The sequence below is a fragment of the Heteronotia binoei genome, chromosome 18 (genome assembly GCF_032191835.1).
Source record: "Heteronotia binoei isolate CCM8104 ecotype False Entrance Well chromosome 18, APGP_CSIRO_Hbin_v1, whole genome shotgun sequence".
Classification (NCBI taxonomy): domain Eukaryota; kingdom Metazoa; phylum Chordata; class Lepidosauria; order Squamata; family Gekkonidae; genus Heteronotia; species Heteronotia binoei.
The window spans coordinates 15,093,139-15,115,079 of record NC_083240.1 but is presented as its reverse complement, the minus strand read 5'-3'; the positions used below and the strand labels follow the sequence as shown (position 1 = coordinate 15,115,079).

General features: G+C 45.8%; 1 protein-coding gene across 1 annotated transcript in view; it reads left to right on the top strand.

The window, feature by feature from the left end:
* MEGF6 (multiple EGF like domains 6) overlaps positions 1-21,941 on the top strand; it is a 118,162-nt gene that overhangs the window by 24,666 nt on the left and 71,555 nt on the right. Inside the window, exon 3 of the mRNA XM_060259098.1 lies at positions 20,671-20,796. Within this exon, the coding sequence (XP_060115081.1) occupies positions 20,671-20,796 (126 nt within the window). The remainder of the gene's footprint in view (positions 1-20,670; positions 20,797-21,941) is intronic.

Sequence of the window (21,941 nt, the reverse complement as noted above, 5' to 3'; positions counted from 1 at the left end):
AATTCTATGAGCCCCAAAAGAAGGTGCCCCTATGCTTCATTATTTCCTATGAAAGGAAGGCATTGAAAAGGTGTGCCGTCCCTTTAAATGTGATGGCCAGAACTCCCTTTGGAGTTCAATTATGGTTGTCACAGCCTTGATCTTGGCTCCACCCCCAAAGTCCCCAGATATTTCTTAAATTGGACTTGGCAACCCTATGGGAGACGGTGGGGTTTGAGGAGGGGAGGGGCCTCAGCCGGATACAATACCATAGAGTCCACCCTTCAAAGCAGCCATTTTCTCCAGGGGATACAATATAAGTAACTGCTACCGATGTACAAATGGAAAAGTTACAAAAAATCACCGGTCAACAATAATTCAACAAAAATTCACACTCTCAATGTGTGTACATGCATTTGATTTAGTGCAAATATAAGACAAAAAAAGACAAAGGAACAATAAAGTATTTGTACTCCCCCAAGTCATGCACTTTAAAGTTTCTACGTAGGAAACAGCCTTCACCAAGTTCATAAATAAGTGCTGTAGGGTGGAGTCCTTAAAGGTTCCGCTTGTGACGTACTGGAGAGAAAAAGGAGGAACCGTACAGAAAGGAGTCCTCACGGTTTCACTTGTCTCATACTTCATCAGCCTCTTTTCTTACTGTTTTCCGGAGCCACAGTAACTTTGTTTCGGACATGGATCAATGGATGCTCTAAACCTCTGTTGCTGGGGGAGTGCAAATACCTTATTAGTCCTTTGTCTTTTTTGTTTTATATTTGCACTAAATCAAATACATGTATACACATTGAGAGTGTGAATATTTTTATTGTTGACTGGTGATTTTTTGTAACTTTTCCATTTTCTCCAGGGTAGCTGATCTATGCCAGCTGGAGATCAGTTGTAAAAATGGGAGATCTCCAGGCCCCAACTGGAGGCTGGCAAACCCATTTGGTGCTGGTGGCAGGGCAGTGGTGGGGTGGTAGTGATTTAGGGGGTGGCCCTTCTTGGACTTTTTGCCCTGAGACTCAGGAGCACTAAGACCACTGTTTCTTGGCAGCCAACCCAACACTGTAGAATTCCCTTCTCTTGGAGGACTTGCTCCTTTTCCATGAGATCCTTCCAAAATATCTTGAAGACCTGTTTTGCAGAATGCTTTTCATAGTTGATGCTTTCAGTGTTTGGTCTGGGCTTTTAAATCAGGCATTTCCCTAATGTTATGGAGTTTGTTGATTTAGTCCAAGTGTACTTTCTCTCTGTGTATGTTGGGCAAAGCACTTTTTTATATGAAAAAGCAGGATATATATTTTTCTAAAATGTATGCACAGCTGTCTATGAAAACGATTATTATGAAAGTAATTTAGAATATGGCGTTGCACTTATTAGCATGGTCTCACCATGATGAACATATTTTGTTGATGCTGGAAGGTCATTGATGGTTTTCTGTTAATTCCTGGAAGAAATGGCTTGAGGGTATTTGAAGAATTGTATGAACTTGCCCATATGTTATGGCAGTGGTCTTGAGTCAGAACCCTCATATGGGTCACGGAACCCCATCTGCTGGGCTGTAAGTCCCTACAGAACCTTGTTTTTGCTATCTTTTGGAAACATCTGATGCCAGTTTTCATGAACAGAGATCAAACCATGCCTCCTGCTTCTCTTTACACTTGCACTTAGAAAACTATCAAGATGGCACGGCAGGGTAGCTGAATGGTTGAAGATTTTCCATGGCTGTGATTCTTAGCTTTTTCCTCACCATGGCCCACCTGTTGCTTGTTGGATGGCATTTCCTTTCCTTGGTAGATTTTCCCACTTGCCTTACTCCAGCAAGGAATTCCCTGCCTCCATCCCCAATCTCCCATTCTCAAGAAATTGAGGAGTGGGAGAAAAAAATGGCCTCCATAGTGGCACTCTAGGAATTTTCCCTAGTCTCTGTGGTTTTTAAAATAGATTAGGGGAAATTCCTAGTCTGTCATGTGGAAGTGACATCACATCCTTCTGAAATTCTGTCCTCCCTAGGCTCCCCCCCCCCCCCCAGTTTGGGAATCGTACTCTCTTGAGCTTCTGCCTCTGGTCTTGGCCATAACTCTGCTAGCTATGAATCTTCTTGTTCCTGTTATGTGATTCTGGTGTCACATGCCTTTCTGTCATGTGCTTGCTGTTCAGAGGGTCTTGGTTAAGGAAGGGCTAAGGTCCACAGTGTCATGGTTGCATCCTTTGGAGGTAGCTGTTGCAGATGAGTGATTTTTGGCTGTGGGAACTAATGGATAGAATGGTTTTCACAAAAGGTCTGGCCCCTTCCCAGCCAAGCCGGCATTGCCGGCGTTTAGGCTGGGGGACGTCTTTGCCCCCTCGGAAGGAGGGAGCGGAAGAGTGACAGCCCCGGCGCATCCAGGTGCTTTTTCTGGGCACGGCGTCGGGGCTATATAGGCCCTGGCCCCGCCCAGAGCTACACAGTTTGTTTTGGGCTCTCTGCCCGCCTGCCCTCCCCTTTTGGCAGTGCAGGTTTCAACCGGTCGCTTTATTAGGGGCCAGGTAGAAATTTTTTCATCTTCACAGAATTGGCCCATGTGGAGTTGTTTTTTGCCTACCTTGTACCGCCTTGTAGTGTTAGGGTTTGCTAGTAGGAGTTTTGTTCATTTGCAGGCTGGAGGATGTATTGGCCACAGTGTTTTCAGGGGAGCACCTATGGCCTAGCACCAGGTGTGCAGGTGGTCTGTATGAACCGCAGATGGGCTACACGGCTCAGTGCGGGGAATGCAGATCACGGAAAAGCCTCACCTGGGCGGATCTTTCCATGGGGGATTGATGCTAGCCCAGGTGGAGAATGGCTGGGGGCCTGGCCGCTCAGCAACAACCCGAATACGGCGGGCTTGTGCTGGGGGCAGGGTTGCTCGCCCTCTTAGGACAAGGCGGGGTCAGGGGGTGACCCCAGGGCTTGTCCTTCTAGGCCTCATCCCTGCCAGTTATAGGTTTGATAAGTTCTTTCAATAAAGCGGCCCGGTTTTTTATACCCAACACACTGTGTCTGCCTCTTCATTCCAACTGGGGGGGGCAAGTATCTGTCTGCCTGATCTTTGATGTTCTGAGTGAAAGTGTTTTATTTTCCTTAGATTTTGATGAAGACCAGTTTTCAGATAGTTTAGTTTTTAAAAACAGTTATATTTCTGGTGGTGTTGATCCTATGATCATACTAGATGAAAGAAAAATCGATGTGCATTTATTCACGTATTCACTTGTTTGCATGTAAAATGTATATGTGTCTAGGTTTAACAAAATGAGCTCTGCCAAATTTTTCAGCAAAATAGTTCAACTTACTGGGCTTCATTTGGAATTAAATTGGGGTGGTTCTATGGACAGAACATGTGCAGAGATTCAAGCACGGTCATGTTCCCTGTGTTATCTGGGAAGAAAAGGGATGTATACAACATCTGTGTATTGAACAAGGAACAAAAGACTTCAGGCATCTCATGCCAGTTTGGTGTAGTGGTTAAGAGCAGTGGACTCTAATCTGGAGAACCAAATTTGAGTCCCCACTCCTCTCCCACATGCAGCCAGTTGGGTGATCTTGGGTCAGTCACAGTTCTCACAGGACACTCTCAGCCCAGCCTACCTCACAGGGCGTCTGTTGTGGGGAGAGGAAGAGTAGGAGACTGAAAGCCCCCTTGATACTCCTTCAGGTAGAGAAAAGTGAGGTATGAAAACCCAAGCTTTTTTTGAGCAGGAACACAGTTCCGGCTGGCTTGGCGTTAGGGGGTGTGGTCTGATAGGCAAATGAGCTTTTGTTGGGCTTTTTCTACAAAACCAGCCCTTTAACCAACTCTTTTTCTTCCTCCCCATGCAGTCAGTTGGGTGACCTTGTGTGGGGGTATAAATCCAACTCTTCTTCTTTATTGTTTGGGGGGATGATGGCATCTCATTCACAGGGCATGAATCAGATGGTGCTTTCTGCAGGGACTGTGGTAGAGGTTTCTTGTCAATGCATTGATGGACATATTATGCTGATGATGTAGCAAAACCTCTGGGAGACCTGGCAGAGGGAAGGAGGCGTGCCAAGCCAGGAGTAGAGGAGGTGATCCTTGTGCAATCACCCAGGACCCTCGAACGTGCACAGCTCCATGCCTGGCGTTTTTGCAAGCGCATGAAAGAGCTTCATTCAGCCAGATCTCTGTCTACATAAATATTTACACTGTGAGAGATGGAGAATTTGCTCTAACTTGATCTTTGAAGTCACGTGGTTTTCATTAAAAAAGAAAAGCACCAGTATTTTTGACAGGTTTTCCAAGCCTCACTCAGGGAGGAATAGAAAGATGGATCGTTTTACATCTGCCAAAGAGAGGGGCTGTGGAGGGAGAAGGGCAGGAAAGCCTTATGTGGCAGCAGCCCAGAGACCCTCCTAGCCCAACACTGCAGTTCTTCAGACTTTGCTTCCAGGTTGTTTATTGGAGTAATGGCACAGAGAAGACAAAGCTTCATACATTTACTGCATTTTAAAAATTGATCCATTGTGTCAAAATGGGTGAGCTTAAGCTATTTGGGGTATGTTTTGGGGGGAGAGGACAATACTTGTATTAAAACAGGAGGAGAGCTTGGAGGAAGAATGAGGAAGAAGAAGAAGAAGAGTAGTTGGATTTATACCCAGGGCTTTTTTTGAGCAGGAATGCACAGGAATGCAGTTCCGGCTGGCTTGGGGGTCAGGGGTGTGGCCTAATATGCAAATGAGTTCCTGCTGGGCTTTTTCTATAAAAAAGCCCTGTTAATACTTCACCCTTCACTTGATGAAATGTGACAGACTTCACATTTCTGGGATTCAAGATCACTGCAGATGGTGAATGTAGCCATGAAATTAAAAGACGTTTGTGCCTTGGGAGGACAGCTATTGGCACAGACTCAGACAGCTATGGCAAACCTAGGCAGTATAATAAAAAGTAGAGACATCACCCTGCCAACAAAAGTCCGTATAGTCAAAGCAATGGTATTCCCAGTAATAATGTATGGCTGTGAGAGCTGGACCATAAGGATGGCTGAGTGCAGAAGAATAGATGCTTTTGAGCTGTGCTGCTGGAGAAGACTCTCGAGAGTTGGCGAAGGTCAGATGCTGAAGCTGAAACTCAAATACTTTGGCCACCAAATGAGAAGGGAGCACTCATTGGAGAAGACCCTGATGCCGGGAAAGACAGAAGGCAAAAGAAGAAGGGGACGGCAAAAGATGAGACAGCTGGACAGCGTTACTGATTGAACTATCATGAATTTGAGCGGATTTCAGAAGATGGAGGAAGACAGGAGGGCCTGGCATGACTTGGTCCATGGGGTCGCAAAGAGTTGGACTCACCTGTGCGACTGAACAACAACTTCACTTGAAGTCTCAGAGTGGCTTACCATCTCTTTCCCTTCCTCTCCCCACAACAGACACCCTGTGAGGAAGGTGGAAATGAGAGAGGTATGAGAGAACTCCTCTTGAGAAAACAGCTCTGAAAGAACTGTGACTGGGCCAGGGTCAACCAGCTGGCTGCATGTGAAGAAATGGGGGATCAAACCCAGTTCTCTCTGTTAGAGTCTGCCACTAAACTGACTGAATCCTGGTGGGAAGTGAAAAGAGTCTCCTGCCCTCTTCACTAGTAGAACAACATTGGGAACCATTTTTAATAGGGGCATTTGTGTAGGTAGAGGTGGAATTCTAGCAGGACCTCCTTTGCATATTAGGCCAGACACCCCTGATGTCGCCAATCCTCCAAGAGCTTACAAGGCTCTTTTTTGTAAGCTCTTAGAGGATTGGCTGCATCAGGGGTGTGCGGTCTAATATGCAAATGAGCTCCTGCTAGAATTCCACCCCTGTATGTAGGCATGTTTGGGCAGACAGGTGTACATCTGGAATGGTAACAGTGAAAATTATATTTTTCTCCCCTACTCTCTGCTCTTGAACTTCTGCATGTGAGGATTCCTGCCCAAATTTCCCTCTTGCTCCCCTCATTCTTATTCTTATTTTATTGCATACTTCAGGGGTGGCCAGCAGTAGCTCTCCAGATGTTTTTTGCCTACAACTCCCATCAGCCCCAGTCAGCATGGCCAATGGCTGGGGCTGATGGGAGTTGTAGGCAAAAAACATCTGGAGAGCTACTGTTGGCCACCCCTGGCATACTCAGTGTCACTTATATGGAGCTTTACTGGATCATGTTAACTCTGGATTTCTGGAGGCTTATACTTTCATAATAAAAAATAAACAAATGTGGAAGCTTAAGTATTAGCCCCCAAGGGTAAGCTGAAATATTTATGTGTATTAATAACTAGGGTTTTATCTGTTTTATCTGTTTTATCTGTTTTAAATATGGATCCCTTTATATGTGTAATTTTGATGGATCTACTATTGGAAGCCGCCCTGAGCCACTTGTGGGAAGGGCGGGATATAAATCTTAAATAAATAAATAAATAAATAAAAATAAGCTCAACTGTCCCAGCCATAAAGAATGGAGCCACTGGTGATTGCAATAGGTCCCAGCTCCAATTTGGGGGTAATCGGGAGAGGTCTGCATAGATTAGAATGGCCCACTGGTGATCCTTTGAGTACATACAGCCTTCCCCAACTTCCTGTCATTCCCATAGAGAGCCAGTTTGGTGTAGTGGTTAAGTGCGTGAACTTTTATCTGGGAGAACCGGGTTTGATTCCCCACTCCTCCACTTGCACCTGCTGGAATGGCCTTGGGTCAGCCAGAGCTCTCACAGAGGTTGTCCTTGAAAGGGCAGCTTCTGGGAGAGCTCGGTCAGTCCCACCCACCTCACAGGGTGTCTGTTGTGGGGGAAGAAGATAAAGGAGATTGTAAGTCGCTCTGAGTCTCTGATTCGGGAGAAGGGCGGGGTATAAATCTGCAGTTCTTCTTCTTGTAATATGGGAAATATCTCTTTCAGTGTGAACTGTGAGGACATCTCATTAAACTCTCTGATGAACCAGCAGCCTTTGAGTGTTCTCTCATTTTTGCCCTGGGAGGGAATCCTGTCAGGTTCTTCAGGCTGGTCAGCTCAGACCACCTGCAATCTTTCCTTCCATTTTGTCCACCTTCCATGCCATTCATACTAGAAGTGTAAATTTGAGGGGAACCTTGAATTTCCTGGTAAGATTCTGAGCTCTGATGGACAAGAATTTCCACAGACTCCAAAGGCATCAATCAGGCAAATTCACTCTAGGAAGCCGTTGGCAAACTCAATGAGCAGGAAGGCAGTGCCAGGAATATTTTGAAGAAAAGGAAGGGCTCTTTTTAAAGCTCTTGCTGCAAAAGATGGAAGCGGGCGAAGAGCCACAGATGTTTGGGGGTTGCTGCAGAAGCCACAAAATCCATGAGCCATTGCTGACTAAAGTGCGGCGTGTTTCCAGAATCGTGCTTTGGGAATTGGCTTTGCTTTTGTCCCTGTGGGTACAAAAACTCAAGAAGAGAACTAAAAAAAGCAAGCAGACAGAGTGGATGACTTGGCTTTTCACCCTGGGTTTTGCACGTCGAACTCTTGCTCTACGATGAAGAGCATTTGTAGTTCTTTTAGGACAGGAAGTGGGCTGTTCCACACATCGCAGAAGTGTTCAGATGTACAGCAAAAATGTCTCCTTAGGTGACTCCAACCACTCCCTTTGCCCCCTCTAGTTGTCTTTGAAAATGTACATGGTGTTACTTCTTTCTCTCCTTTCAGTCGCTTCTCAAAATCTGTAGTATTCTCTTAGGCATGGTGAGTAGAGGTGATCTTAGCCATCTGGTTTTCAGCCCTGCTCAATAGCCTGCACCTAAGAGACTCTGACAGCTTCAACAAGGGGTCTCTTTATGGCTTCTAAATGGAAAACAAACTTTTACAGATAAACACTAATACACACTGGGAGACTGCAACCAACAACAACACAGAGAACAAGCTGAAAGTATCAGAAGATTATTTAGAGTTGTTGATCCACACAAGGCAACATGGTGTATGGGTCAGTGTGTCAACTAGAATCTGGGAGATACCTTGCCAGCAATGTTCCCTCTAAACTGCAGAGTCTTGTGAGCAAAAATTCTACTTTGTGAGCTACTGGCATTAAAGTTGTGAGCTACTGGCATTAAAGTTGTGAGCTACATAAATTAGTGTGTTCTGGTGTCATCCTTCCTGAGCTAAGACAAATCTGCAAGCTGGAGGGTAAAAGTCTGTGAGCTAGCTCACACCAACTCAGCTTAGAGGGAACACTGCTTGCCAGATACCTGCTAGGAGTGCTTGCCAGATACCTTGCCAGATACCTGCTTGGAGAGCCAGTTTGGTGTAGTGGTGAAGTGTGCGGACTCTTATCTGGGAGAACCGGGTTTGATTCCCCACTCCTCCACTTGCACCTGCTGGAATGGCCTTGGGTCAGCCATAGCTCTGGCAGAGGTTGTCCTCGAAAGGGCAGCTGCTGTGAGAGCCCTCTCCAGCCCCACCCACCTCACAGGGTGTCTGTTGTGGGGGAGGAAGGTAAAGGAGATTGTGAGCCGCTCTGAGACTCTTTGGAGTGGAGGGCGGGATATAAATCCAATATCTTCTTCTTCTTAGGAGTGGGGGATGCCATGCCGGTGCTCCTTGTTCCCTACTGATGCTCAGTTGAGCGGCAGGAGGACAGATGACAGAGTAGAACAGAATTGCTCAGTATCGCAACATCACTTCTGGCTAGGAACCCGGAACTGATGTTGTCTCATTGTTCAATGCACTGGGGATTTTCCTGATCTCTATGGTTTTTACCATAGAGGTTTGGGGAATTACTAGAGCGTAATGTGGCAAAGTTATGTCATCTTCTAGTTGCACAGCCAGAAGTGACAGTGTAGTGTGTGACACCATCTGACCAGGTCTTCATATCCCAGTCTCCCCCCAGTTACTAGTGCTGGACTGGCAACCCTACTGGCAAAATAAAGTTGGAGAAGAAAGGTGTGCATTGCTTTGAGCTCCCTGTTTGTCATTATCAATTCCTCTTTTCTCCTTCTGTGTAGTGAAGTAAAAGAAGGAGAAGACTGCAGATTTGGACCCCGCTGTTCTCTCTGACTCAGAGACTCAGAGCGGCTCACAATCTCCTTTACCTTCCTCCGCCACAACAGACACCCTGTGAGGTGGGTGGGGCTCTCACAGCAGCTGCCCTTTCAAGGACAACCTCTGCGAGAGCTATGACTGACCCAAGGCCATTCCAGCAGCTGTAAGTGGAGGAGTGGGGAATCAACCCTGGTTCTCCCAAATAAGAGTCTTCACACGTAACCACTACACCAAACTGAAGCGCTTAGGTCATGCCTCTGCTCACTCAGGTAAGGCCAGGCCTCAGATTCAGTGGGAACTCACAGGAGCACAGCTCCTGAACCTTTCTGAGAGTTCCACCTCCTCCTTCTGAGAGTTCCACCTCCTCGTCCACTGAATAGTATGTGCAGCTGCAAAACAATCCCTGAATGAACTCCACCACCTATTTTTCTCCAAAATGACCTCTGGATAGGGCTATGCAAATTCTTTTGTTGCGTGGCTCCCATTGGAGAGACTCAGGCTGACCTCTCCAGTTTTTGTGTAGCCCTGTGCTTGATAGGTTATTGGAACTCCAGCTCCAAGCCAACAGAGAAATTTAAGACTAAACTACAATAAAGAGCTGTCTCTGGTAAATTGTTCTTATTTTGACCCTTTTGTAGCTGTTGGGAAATACCTTGTTAAAATTTTGCTGGGGTCCCTTGCTACTTACTTAATTAGTGCATTTATTCATCCCCCACTTGCTCCAGTGAGCTCGGAGGGTGAGAGGTTGTTTATTAAAGTGCAATTCCATGTTGCTGGTTTGGTCCTTCCAAAGGCCATCTATACTTCTGAAGAGACAGTGATGCCAAGCCCCTGTATTTCTGCATATCCACACAGCCACATGCCTTGCCAGAGGAATGACTTCTGGTTCTTATTAGGTGTCCCAAGCTGGAATGTACACCGCATGGCAAATGCAAACAGAACACTTTGCAGTTGACATGCACAGTGGGGAAATAGATGAGGGTCACATGGGGTTATTTGTTGGGGAGAGGAATATTGTCTTTTTACCACACAAGCAGCATTTTGGGGTAGAAAAACTAAATCAAGCGAGTGAGCGACAGATATCCGACTGTTTCATAGAACCAGCCTGCCAAGCACAGAAATGGGGTGGTCGACTCTCCCAGCATTTCAGGCATGAGCAAGGCCAGCTCCAATTCTGGAGAGGAACTGAGCAAGATACCCTCCAGTGCCCATCCACCCTAGAATCATACCCTCTCCCAGTTTGGTGTCATGGTTAAGTGTGTGGACTCTTATCTGGGAGAACTGGGTTTGATTCCCCACTCCTCCACTTGCAGCTGCTGGAATGGCTTTGGGTCAGCCATAGCTCTCACAGAGGTGTCCTTGAAAGGGCAGTTTCTATGAGAGCTCTCTCAGCCCCACCCACCTCACAGGGTGTCTGTTATGGGGGAGGAAGGTAAAAGAGATTGTGAGCTGTTCTGAGATTTGGAGTGGAGAGCGGAATATAAATCCAATATCTTCTTCCTCCCTTGACATGCACATGCTAGCATATGCACATCCTCCTGGAGGGAGCAGAATGTGCTCCTTCAAGCTCCATTAGGGTTGCCAAATCCCCCGCGGCCTCCGGCCATAGAGGACCATAGAGTTTTCCTCCCAAATTGCTAGAGCATCCAGGAAAACCAAAGAGTTTTCCCGGATGCTCCTAGAGCGGCTGGCGTGTAATGACGGCGGCACAGACATCACTTCTGAGTGATACCATCGCATCGGCGACATCGGGAGAGGATCCCCCTGCCAGCCCAATGTGGGCCAGCGGGTTGGGAACCTCCAGGGTGGAAGAACCCCCGCCTGGCCCAGGAATTTGGCAGCCCTAAGCTCCATGACTGTTGTCAAGAGCATGCAAGAGTCAAGTTCTGGTATCTCTCCCTGTGGGAAAACTTAAGAAAGGGGCGCATGACTTCTCTGTATTCCATTTGGCTTTGCCAGTGAGGTTTAAAGGGGCATGAAAGAGCCAGGCCCTGCTCCCTCGTTTACAGGGACCTCTGGGGTCAACCTGACATTTCCTAATGGCAGAAGAACTTGTGGGAGGAGAGGTAGTCAGAGGCAATCCAGAGGCAGTTGTGTTCTGAATCCCAGCACTAGACAACCTCAAGCAGAGACCATGGCCTCTTGATGATGTTTGTTGGTCCTGTGGGGCACCTGGGGTGCGGTCACATGTACCATTAGTGGTGACACAGCTCCGTCTGGCTGACGGATCAAATGTGTTCGTTCAGACAGCCACATTTGGCAATCGTCATCCGGGCTCATCCAGGCTTGCTACGCATGAATGGTGCATTAATTTGACAGTACATAAAGTCCGGCCCTTTTTCAAAACAGCGGCACAAGATCGGCTTTTTGTTGTTTGGACAGCTCACGCGCGATAATGCCTTTCACCTTTTTTTAAAAAGAAAGCCCCAGCAGACATGCGCATTGCCAGATCATCCGGGAATCTGAGGTGACGCTTCTGCTTCTCCAATCAACACAGGATCGGAGGGGGGGGGGGGGACGTTATCCTACTATTCAGAACAGGAAAAAATTCTTTTTTTTTCAATGTGGAGGATTTCAAGATATCATTGTCACTGCCAATTTCTAGGAAAATAATTCCTGGCAGTTCCGTGGTTTGGATCGGCAATGTTAATTCTGGAAACTTTTGCCCTTCCCCCCTGCCTCTGAAGAAAGTTTTGATTTCCCAGCTCCAAACAGTTGGGTGCATGTTCAATGGACCCCCTCCCCTCCCAGAAATCACCATCTGATTACGCATGCTCCAAGAAAGGAGCGTAATAGTATTGGATGTCTGATTGCGCACAACAGAATGAATCGCATTCTTGGATGCTCGTCTGAACTGCCCTGCATCGATTCAATATTCAGCAGTTCAGATTTGAGCGCTATACACCCGCTTTTAATGGTAGGTGTGACACCTTGTTAGGTGGGTGGGCTGAGAGAGTTCTCACAGAAGCTGCCCTTTCAAGGACAGGCTGAGTCAACCTGGAGCTGGCTACCTGAACTAGCTTCCGCTGGGATCGAACTCAGGTTGTGAGCAGAGGGCTCCGACTGCAATACTGCAGCTTTACCACTCTGCACTACGGGGCTCTCCTACACCAAACTGGCTCTATGTAAATATGATGCATTCCAATATATATGCACTGGATGGATCTTTCTGCATTAACTCTTCTCTTGTTCAGAAAATTCAAATGTGTGTGTGTATTCATTTAAATTTTCTGAACAAGAGAAGAGTTAATGCAGAAAGATCCATCGAGTGCATGTGGTGTTAATTAATTCTGAGAGTGCAGACTCTTCATTTCTGTGGTACAGAATCTTGATTTGATGCAAAAGAGAGAATGGGACACATCCCCTGCATTGTTTACTTCACCCATCAAGAGGAAGTCAGCAAATTGCTCCACAAAATCCATACACCCCAAGCAGTTTGCTTTACAAATAGCTCCACAAAATGAAGGAACCATGACAAATGACAAACCAGATGTTGCCATCCCGTCTTCTTCCCTTGGCATTAGCTCTGCCACAGAAAAGAAAACCCACTCATACTTAATGTCTTTGACACCCACGCCCCATCCCTATCCAACTACAAGGCTGGCCTGTAACAGGTCGCCTGTCTTTCAAACATGACTTGTACTATGTTGGACCAATGATCCGTCAGTCTACCTCACTGCTGTCTATTCCAGGGCTCCCCAATCCTTTGGTGCTTGTGGGTTCTTTTGGAAGTTTGAGAATGGAGAGCAATTTCCACAAAATGGCTGCTGCTCGGACCAGGGCCAGTCACAAAATGGTGGGAGGCTGTGTTCTTCTATGATGGAGGTAGCTGTTACTATATAGGCACTTCCTGGAGTTGTTTCCAGCAGTCTTCTGAAGCATCTCCTGCTCCAGTGAAGAGGAGGAAAACTAGGATTAGCTCTTGGCATTGGAGAAGAGATACTTTGGTGAAGAAGCAAATGGGCATCAGGAAACCCATTGACAGGGCCCATGGTTTTCATGGGTTCCCCATAGGGATCACTAGTCTATTGTGCTAAGGTGTCTGTCAGTGCTTTCCTGTTTTCCACTTGGTGATCTGAGGTTACCCAAACCTGGAATGGGGTTCTTCTGGATCCCCCTGCCCCCAGCCCAATAAATAGTAACATGGATTTATGGGGGCTGTCACTCTGAATACGGCCATTGTTCATCTCTCTCAGCACTTTCTGTACTGTATGGCAGTGGCTCTCCAAAATCTTTCTCTGTTTGGTTACTTCAGATTGTTTTAACTGGACACAGCAGGGACTGGATCTAGGTCCTTCTACAGGCAAAATGTTTGCTTCACCTCTGGGCCGTATGGCCCTTTTGTTTTTTTAACCTGCACGTCTTGCCACAAAACCATCCTGGACTGTACAGTTTCTGATGAGGTGGGGAATTTGCATGATTGCTACTAGGGCTTTTTTTTAGTAGAAAAGGCCCAGCAGGAACTCATTTGCATATTAGGCCACACACCTCTGACACCAAGCCAGCCAGAACTGTGTTCCTGTGCATTCCTGCTAAAAAAAAGAGAGCCCTGATTGCTACTTATGTATAGCTTTATAGAGATATGTAGACATTTCTGGTTTAAAAGATTTTTATTTTCAAGTGGAAAAAAGGGAAAGGGAAGATGGATATAGAAAAGTAAAAAGAAAACTTCTGTTCAGAAAAATAGAATACATTCTGCATACCGTTATATCCTCAAATACAATTTTTTTCCATCGTGTCATTATTATTAGGCATTTAATCTCCTATCACATTAATCATATGAAATTATATTGAAAGTTCCCCTTTAAATCATCAATTTAGATTATGTTTGGTTCATGTTCCAATCAAATAATCTGAAGAATATTTACCACCATTCGTTATTAAAGCAGTTTAAGTGTCTAACCATACATATAACTTCTCCCAGTATTTTCTTGCTTCCTCCTTGGATTTCCCAGCAAGCATTAAAGACAAATAGTCCATCGCTGCTGCTTCCAGTACTTTCCCAATCGGCTCCTGCTTCGTAGGTAACTCTTGAAGCTTCCATTTCTAAGCAAACAAAATCCTAGCTGCAGTATTAATATGTGCCATCAAATGTCTTCGTTCTTTTGTAAAGTCACTAGGATATATATTCAACAAAAACAGTTCTGGTTTAAATTGGATCTGCGTCTTCAAAATCTTCTGTAATAGTTCATGGACCATCTTCCAGTATTCTTTCGTCTTCTCACAAGTCCACCACATATGATAAAATGACCCCACCTGTTTTGTACATTTCCAACATTTGTTAGACATATTAGAATACATTTTAGAAAGTGTTTGAGGAGTTACATACCATCTATAAAACGTCTTATACAAGTTTTCCTTAAAAGACATCGATATGGTTAGTTTAATGTCTGAATTCCATAGAGTCTCCCACTCATCTAACATAATATTATGCCCTATATTCTTTGCCCATTGTGCCACACAGTCCTTCACAATCTCATCTTGCGTCCTCATCTGTAGTAGATAACAGTAAATTTTCAAAATTAATTTTTCTTGAGAGCCTAAAAATATTTTGTCAAACGGGTATTGAACCTTGTTAACCCCAATTGCCTTATCTTTTACAGAGATATGTAGACATTTCTGCATTGCTTTAACCCATGAGGGCCCATCCTCCCCACCCAAAATCCCTTTAAAAACAAATAAACAAGAAGCTTGTAATTCTGTAGATGTATTTTTAAAAACAAGTAAAGCTTATTGCATTTTAAAAACTGCTTTAACAGGAAGAGATGGTTTTAAGGCTTTGAATCCCAGTGTATGGTTTCATAGCTGCTGTGGTGATTTTAGATTAAAGATGCTCATATTAAACCCTTCTAGCTTGTTTTTCTTCCTTGATAAGCCACTGCAAAGTGTTTTTGCATCATTTTAACTATGTTTTCAGAAGGAAAGAGAGGACCTCAATAGCATTATTTATGGAAGCTTCAAATATGTTTTTATTACCCGTTTTAATATATCCGAATTTGTTTTAATGGCTACCCCAACAAACTTTTTCTGTAACATTCATCTCTTGCTTGCTCCGTCCAAGTTGATCTTGTTCAAGGCAACAAGAAAAAAACGAAGCAGGAAATCAGATTTCCAGCTCTTTGCAGGACTGTCAGGCAGCGTATGGCCTTTCGAGAGCCAGTTTGGTGTAGTGGTTAAGTGCACGGATTCTTACCTGGGAGAACTGGGTTTGATTCCCCACTCCTCCACTTGCAGCTGCTGGAATGGCCTTGGGTCAGCCATAGCTCTCTTATCTGGGAGAACCGGGTTTGATTCCCCACTCCTCCACTTGCAGCTGCTGGAATGGCCTTGGGTCAGCCATAGCTCTCTTATCTGGGAGAACCGGGTTTGATTCCCCACTCCTCCACTTGCAGCTGCTGGAATGGCCTTGGGTCAGCCATAGCTCTCTTATCTGGGAGAACCGGGTTTGATTCCCCACTCCTCCACTTGCAGCTGCTGGAATGGCCTTGGGTCACCCATAGCTCTCGCAGGAGTTGTCCTTGAAAGGGTAGCTGCTGTGAGAGTCCTCTCAGCCTCACCCACCTCACAGGGTGTCTGTTGTGGGAGAAGAAGATATAGGAGATCTCTGAGTCTCTGATTCAGAGAGAAGGGCAGGGTATAAATCTGCAGTCGTCTTCTTCTTTAAAAAAAAAACAAATTACCATCCCTGAGCATATTGTTTGAGTCGTGAGGGAGTGTGCATTTGCCTGGGCTTCCAAATGGTTCTGTCAAGAAGGTCACAGACTAGGGTTTTTCAAGGGCTTTTGCTGGGGGATCGTTTACATTGAGACAAGCACCAGCTCTGCGGCTTTCTGTCTCGCACGCGAAGCCAAACCTCTGCTTAGGACTGTGGCTGCTATTTGGAGATTGTGACGTGCCCGCAGGAGCTGAGCTCTCCAAACCAGACTTCGGTCGACATGCCAGATAGGTTGATCTAGCCACAACAGAGACCCCTTTTGTTCGAAAGAGTTTCCCCAACGCTGGCAGAGTGGAGCAGAAATGGATTTAATAAGGAAGGGGAAAGCCAGACAGGACCAAGGCAAGAGGGGCTGCCTTTCTGGCTGTACAATGCCATCTACAGTTACCTTGTTTTTATACCGGGCCTCAGAAGTCACACTGTACTTGGCTTACACATTACCGAAAGCCCATTCAAGTAGTCGTTTGATCTGACTTCTTAAACCCCTTTTTCGGCACGTAACCCATCAGCCTTCTTTTCTGTTTGTTGAAAGCTCTCTCCGGTGGGTCCCGTAGTGTTTCAAAGGAGACTGACGGAGACCAAGGGCAGTACTCGGGTTGCCTCTTTGAGCTGTGATGCCCAATCTGCTGTGATGTAGTTCTTCATTCCATGGTGTGATTCTGGTTTGACTTTGCTGGGCCTCATTGCTACTTCCCCCCCACCCCACCCCACTATCCCCTGCCTCCAAGGAAAGCATACTTTGCTTTTTGTTCTTTTTTGCCATCAAGTTACTTTCGACATATGGTGTCCCTGCAGGACAGGACTGTCAAACTCATTTGTTATGTCGGCATTGTCCTCTGTGCTATAAAATGGAATAACATCTGCCATCTTTATGGGTAGGGTTGCCAATCCCCAGGTGGGGCCAGGGGATCCCCCAGTTTGGAGACCCTCCCCCCGCTTCAAGGTCATCAGAAAGCGGGAGGAGGGGAGGGAAATGTCTGCTGGGAACTCTGTTATTCCCTATGGAGATTTATTCCCATAGAAAATAACGAAGAATTGATCCGCGGGTATCTGGGGCTCTGGGGGGGCTGTTTTTTGAGGTAGAGGCACGAAATTTTCAGTACAGCATCTAGTGCCTCTCCCCAAAATATCCCCCAAGTTTCAAAATGATTGGACCAAGGGGTCCAATTCTATGAGCCCCAAAAGAAGGTGTCCCTATCCTTCATGATTTCCTATGGAAGGAAGGCATTGAAAAGGTGTGCTGTCCCTTTAAATGTGATGGTCAGAACTCCCTTTGGAGTTCAATTATGCTTGTCACAGCCTTGATCTTGGCTCCACCCCTAATGTCTCCTGGCTTCACCCCCAAAGTATCCTGGCTCCACCCCCAAAATCCCCAGATATTTCTTAAATTGGACTTGGCAACCCTATTTATGGGACAGCATCTTGTCATGATGTGAGACGGCCAGGCTGGACAACGTTGTGGTGATGTGGACATTTTCTGAGTGCTGTTGAGTTGCCTGTTCATAAAATGTTTTTATTGTATTTTATTGTTTTGTTATATGTTGTGCTCTGCCCTGAGTCCCACGGGGAATGGGCAGAATGGAAATGTACTAAAATGAATAAATAAATTATGAGGGCCGAATTTGACGTAAATGAGGCCTTGTTGGGCCGAGCCATGTCAGGTCGGGCCAGGCCATGTGCGTGCCTATTTAAGATTAGGCAGCAGAGATATAAACTTTATAAAGGACAAACACAAAGATTAAAAAAAAACCCCTTAAAACATCCTTAAAACATTAGCTCCCAATGATCTTAAAGGTGATCTCTTTGTATTTCTCCCATGGGATCCAGGAAACTGGGCAAAGGAATTTCTGGCTCTTCCCCAGGGGACCCGCAGGGGAGGAACCTCATCCAATAGAAGGAAGAGAGACTTGGCTCAGTAGCTATGTTGTGCAATTGAGAGAGCCTTGCAAAGCAAGCTGTGATGTAGAAGGAAGAGAGAGAAGGAAGGAGATGACAGCTGGTTGCTCGGGGCCTGATAGGAGCCCTCCGGGGGCTTGATTTGGCACCGGGCTGCAAGTTTGACACCCCTACGAGGGTTTGCAAGGCAAGAGACATTCAGAGGTGGTTTGGCATTACCTGTCTGTTTGTAGCAACTTTAGACTTCCTTGGTGATTTTCCATCCAAGTACCAACCGGGGCCAATTCTGTTTAGCTTCCGCTGTCTGACAAGATCAGGCTAATGCAGGCTATCCTGGTCAGGGCAGAGCATACATGGATCTCCATTTTTAGGGGGAGAGAAAGAGAGAGTGTGTGCATGACTTGAGCCACTGGGGATATACCTCCAGCTGGTCTTAAGGAATGATCATATTTGGAAGTCTATTGGGACAGGAATGCCAGTCTGTTGCCCCAAAGATTGTCAGGCATGTTGACTTACTGAATGTGAGATGACAGAGTTGCAATGGGAAGAAATAGAACTGAATGTAATGGGAAGGCTTAATACATCCGTTGTGGTGAGGTGTTGTTAGAGAAGAGGAATTTCCCTCTCTGATTTTTCAGATGCTGGGAAATCAACTCTCCTAGCCTGGAGTGATATTAATTCTAGCCTGGAGTGATAAAAAACTAATAGTTTGATGTGTAGGCTGAGTAAAGGGAGGATCCTTAATGGAGTATAATGCCATGGAGCCCATCCTGCAAAGCACCCATTTCCTCCAGATGAAATTATCCCTGTGGGCTGGAGGTCAGCTCTAATTCCGGGAGATCTACAGATTCTACCTGGAGATTGACAACCATAGGCAATAGCCTCAGTTGGCACATGGGGGATGCCTGCCACTACTATCTCACCTGTGCTGCTCCTGACATCCTTTCCATCCTTCATTTTCCCAAGCATCTTGAAACCTGAAAATATGACAGTCTCCAGATGTTGTGTATGCAGACCAAAATGAAGACTATTCGTGTGTGTTCCTGCCTGGCTCGTTGGAGCCGTAAGGACTGAGCTTGGGGACTCAAGAACAATGGTAGCAGGATCCAAATACCTGTTGCCCTGCTCCAATCACGAGCCCCTGGCTGGTTTGAATGACACAATGGCGTGCTAGCGCAGGAAGCTTGAAGTGTACATAAGCTGGCCCGGTTGGCCCAGTTCCTCAGTCTTTGAGTTCAGCCTTTACTATGCTGTACACCTCGCCTCTTCCATGCGTTGAACCCCCTATATTATACCAGAGTTCTGCTGGGCATGTGCATTTCTCTGCAATGAGGGATGAGGAGGGAAATAGCATCAGCAGCTCCACCCCCTCTTTGGCTGAATGTGCCTGGTTACTAGAGTTGCCAACCCCTGATTGGGAAATTCCTGGAGATTTGGGAGGGGAAGAACCTTACCACAGTATGGTACCATGCCATCTGACCTTCAAAGCAGCCATTTTCTCCTCAGGAACTGATCTCTTGGCCTGTCTTCTATTCCCAAAAGCCTCCTCACCCTGCACTGAGTCTGTATCTTTAAAAATAATCATTATTTATATTTCCCATCACACTTCTGAGGTATATTCCAGCCGCCGTGGTTAAAAATCAATGACGCTTCAAAGCAAAGCCACTGAGAACCTTGCCGCTGTGTGTTCTAACCGGAGGAAAGAAACCAGCGTATTTTAAGAAGGGAACTCTATATGAGCTTTGGGAGGCTGAGGGAGAAATGTAGCCTGGCTTTTCAAAGCTGAATGGTTACCCAAGCTCTCTCTGGAGACCACCCAGAGGCTGCTGATTACCTGCAGCGATGCCAACCTGCAGGGCAATGAGTTTCATGTGATAGACGTGGCGATTCTGCCACTTTCTCAGCAATCATCTCTTCTCTTTGGGCAGTGAGGGAAGAGTTGCTCCTGGAGAACTGGAGATAGCCTTTTATGGAAACTCTCCAAGTTTCTGTTCCAGACTGTATTGTGAAGCAGTCTCCGATGGGAAAAATCCAGAGCGTGGGACAAGGGCATGATGAATTGGTGAATTTCTGTGGCTGCCTCAAGGCCAGTTGTTGTCTTCCAACAGGATTAAGCAATAAAGCTTTTCCTGACTATAAGTGTGCCTGTTTTGGTGAAGAGGTGTAGTGGTCAGGGGGCTTGAATTTCTACTCTGTCAGACTCACAAAGCTTGCTGGGTGACTTTGGGCCAGTCACTCTCTCTACCTCAGCCGTGAAGGAAAAACAAGGCGGAACCACGTACTCAGCTTGGAGGAAGGGTGGGGTAAAAATATACCAAGTAGATAGGTTGAGTGGTCCCTCATCTCTCCGCATGTTGAAAACCAGCATATCAGGGTACATTAATCTATCCTTCTCTTGACAAACTGTTTCCCTATGCATATGTGTGTAGTGTGGTATTTCCCCCTGTGATTGTGAAACATTCAGATGGCATTTTTTAATATAAAAAAACCATATCAGCATGTTTTAAAAACATGTTTTTAAAAAGCATACCAAGTAGATAGGTTGAGTTGTCCCTCATCTCTCCACATGTTGAAAACTAGCATATCAGGGTACATTAATCTATCCTTTTCTTGACAAAACTGTTTTCCAATGCATATGTGTGCAGTGTGGTATTTTTCCCTGTGATTGTGAAACATCCAGATGGCATTTTTTTTTTATTTAAAAACTTTCTATGCCACCTTTCCAGCCAAATAGGGTCCCCAGGACAAAGAATATAAAAGCATTAGAACATTGCAAATCTTGTGTTGGTTGAGGGAACTGGGACAGGCACAAGAGTGGGCACCTCAAATGGCCCTTTCCAGGGGTGGAATTCTAGCAGGAGCTCCTTTGCATATTAGGCCACACACCCCTGATGTAGCCAATCCTTCAAGAGCTTAAGCTCTTGGAGGATTGGCTACATCAGGGGTGTGTGGCCTAATATGCAATGGAGCTCCTGCTAGAATTTCACCCCTGGCCCTTTCCTTCATGAATGCACCATCCTCTAACGTCTCTCCATGCTTTTCGCCTGCTTTAATCCTGTTGACCCTATTCCGTTTTCTAGGCATCAATACCTGCTCCATCAACAACGGCGGATGTGAACATGATTGCCTGCAGCTCACTGTCTCGCAGCATCAGTGCCAATGCCGACCCGGCTACCAGCTGAAGGACGATGGGAAGCATTGTGTTGGTGAGTTTCCTCAGCATTCCTTCCAGAACATGGAATGCAGGGCTTTTTTGTTGCAAGATCTCCTTTGCATATTAGGCTACACTCCTCTGATGTAGCCAATCCTCCAAGAGTTTATGGGGCTCTTCTTACAGGGCCTACTGCAAGCTCTAGGAGGATTGGCTACATCAGGACGGTATAGCCTAATATGCAAAGGAGTTCCTGCTACAAAAAAAGCCCTGATGGAATGAAACACAGAGAGAGAGAGAGAGAGAGAGAGAGAGAGAGAGAGAGAGAGAGAGAGAGAGAAAATTTGCAGTTGTTGAATTTCCAAATGTTGATCCTCACCAGTCTAAATCTTTAATTCAAAATGTGCCATTTTGCAGTGGTCCGGTGATTTTGTGAGAATGGTCACACTTTTTCTGAGCTTGATGGACCACTGACCTAAATTGTCATCAGGAAACTTTGTATGTCAGGATTTATTGGCTTGTTTGCAAGGTTTGCGTCCCAGTCTTTCACGGTGAGGATTTCAGAAAACGTTAATGAGTTTTGTGGAAAAGTTTCAAGCCATAGCAATATAAACCTCCGTCTGACTACAAAATTAGCAATTAAAGAGATGTGATTACAAAATTAGCATTTTTTAAAAAAAAAACCTGACAACCTGAGATTTAGCATACCAACTAAAAGTTAGTAATCAAAGAATGTTGTTGATTGGAGCCTAAACCTCTGAAGGCTGAGTACCAGGAAGATAGTCGTGCAGAGGACATTTTGCTGTTGAGATGCTGCTACAGATAAGGCCCCACCCTTAGCAACTTCCTTTGTGATGGGAGAACCAGGCTTGATTCCCCACTCCTCCACTTCCAGCTGCTCAAATGGCCTTGGGTCAGCCATAGCTTTTGTAGGAATTGTCCTTGAAAGGGCAGCTGCTGTGAGAGCTCTCTCAGCCCCATCTACCTCACAGGGTGCCTTTTTGAGGGGGAGAGAAGGTAAAGGAGATTGTGACCGCTCTGGGATTCAGGGTATAGGGCAGGATATAAATCCAATATCATCATTATAATTATCATCATCTTCTTCTTCCTCCTATGAATGGAAGGGGAGTTATCTTCTTAGAATGCCCGCAATCTTTCAGAGAGAGAAAGAGACTGACTTAGCAGGTCAGGAAATGGCTA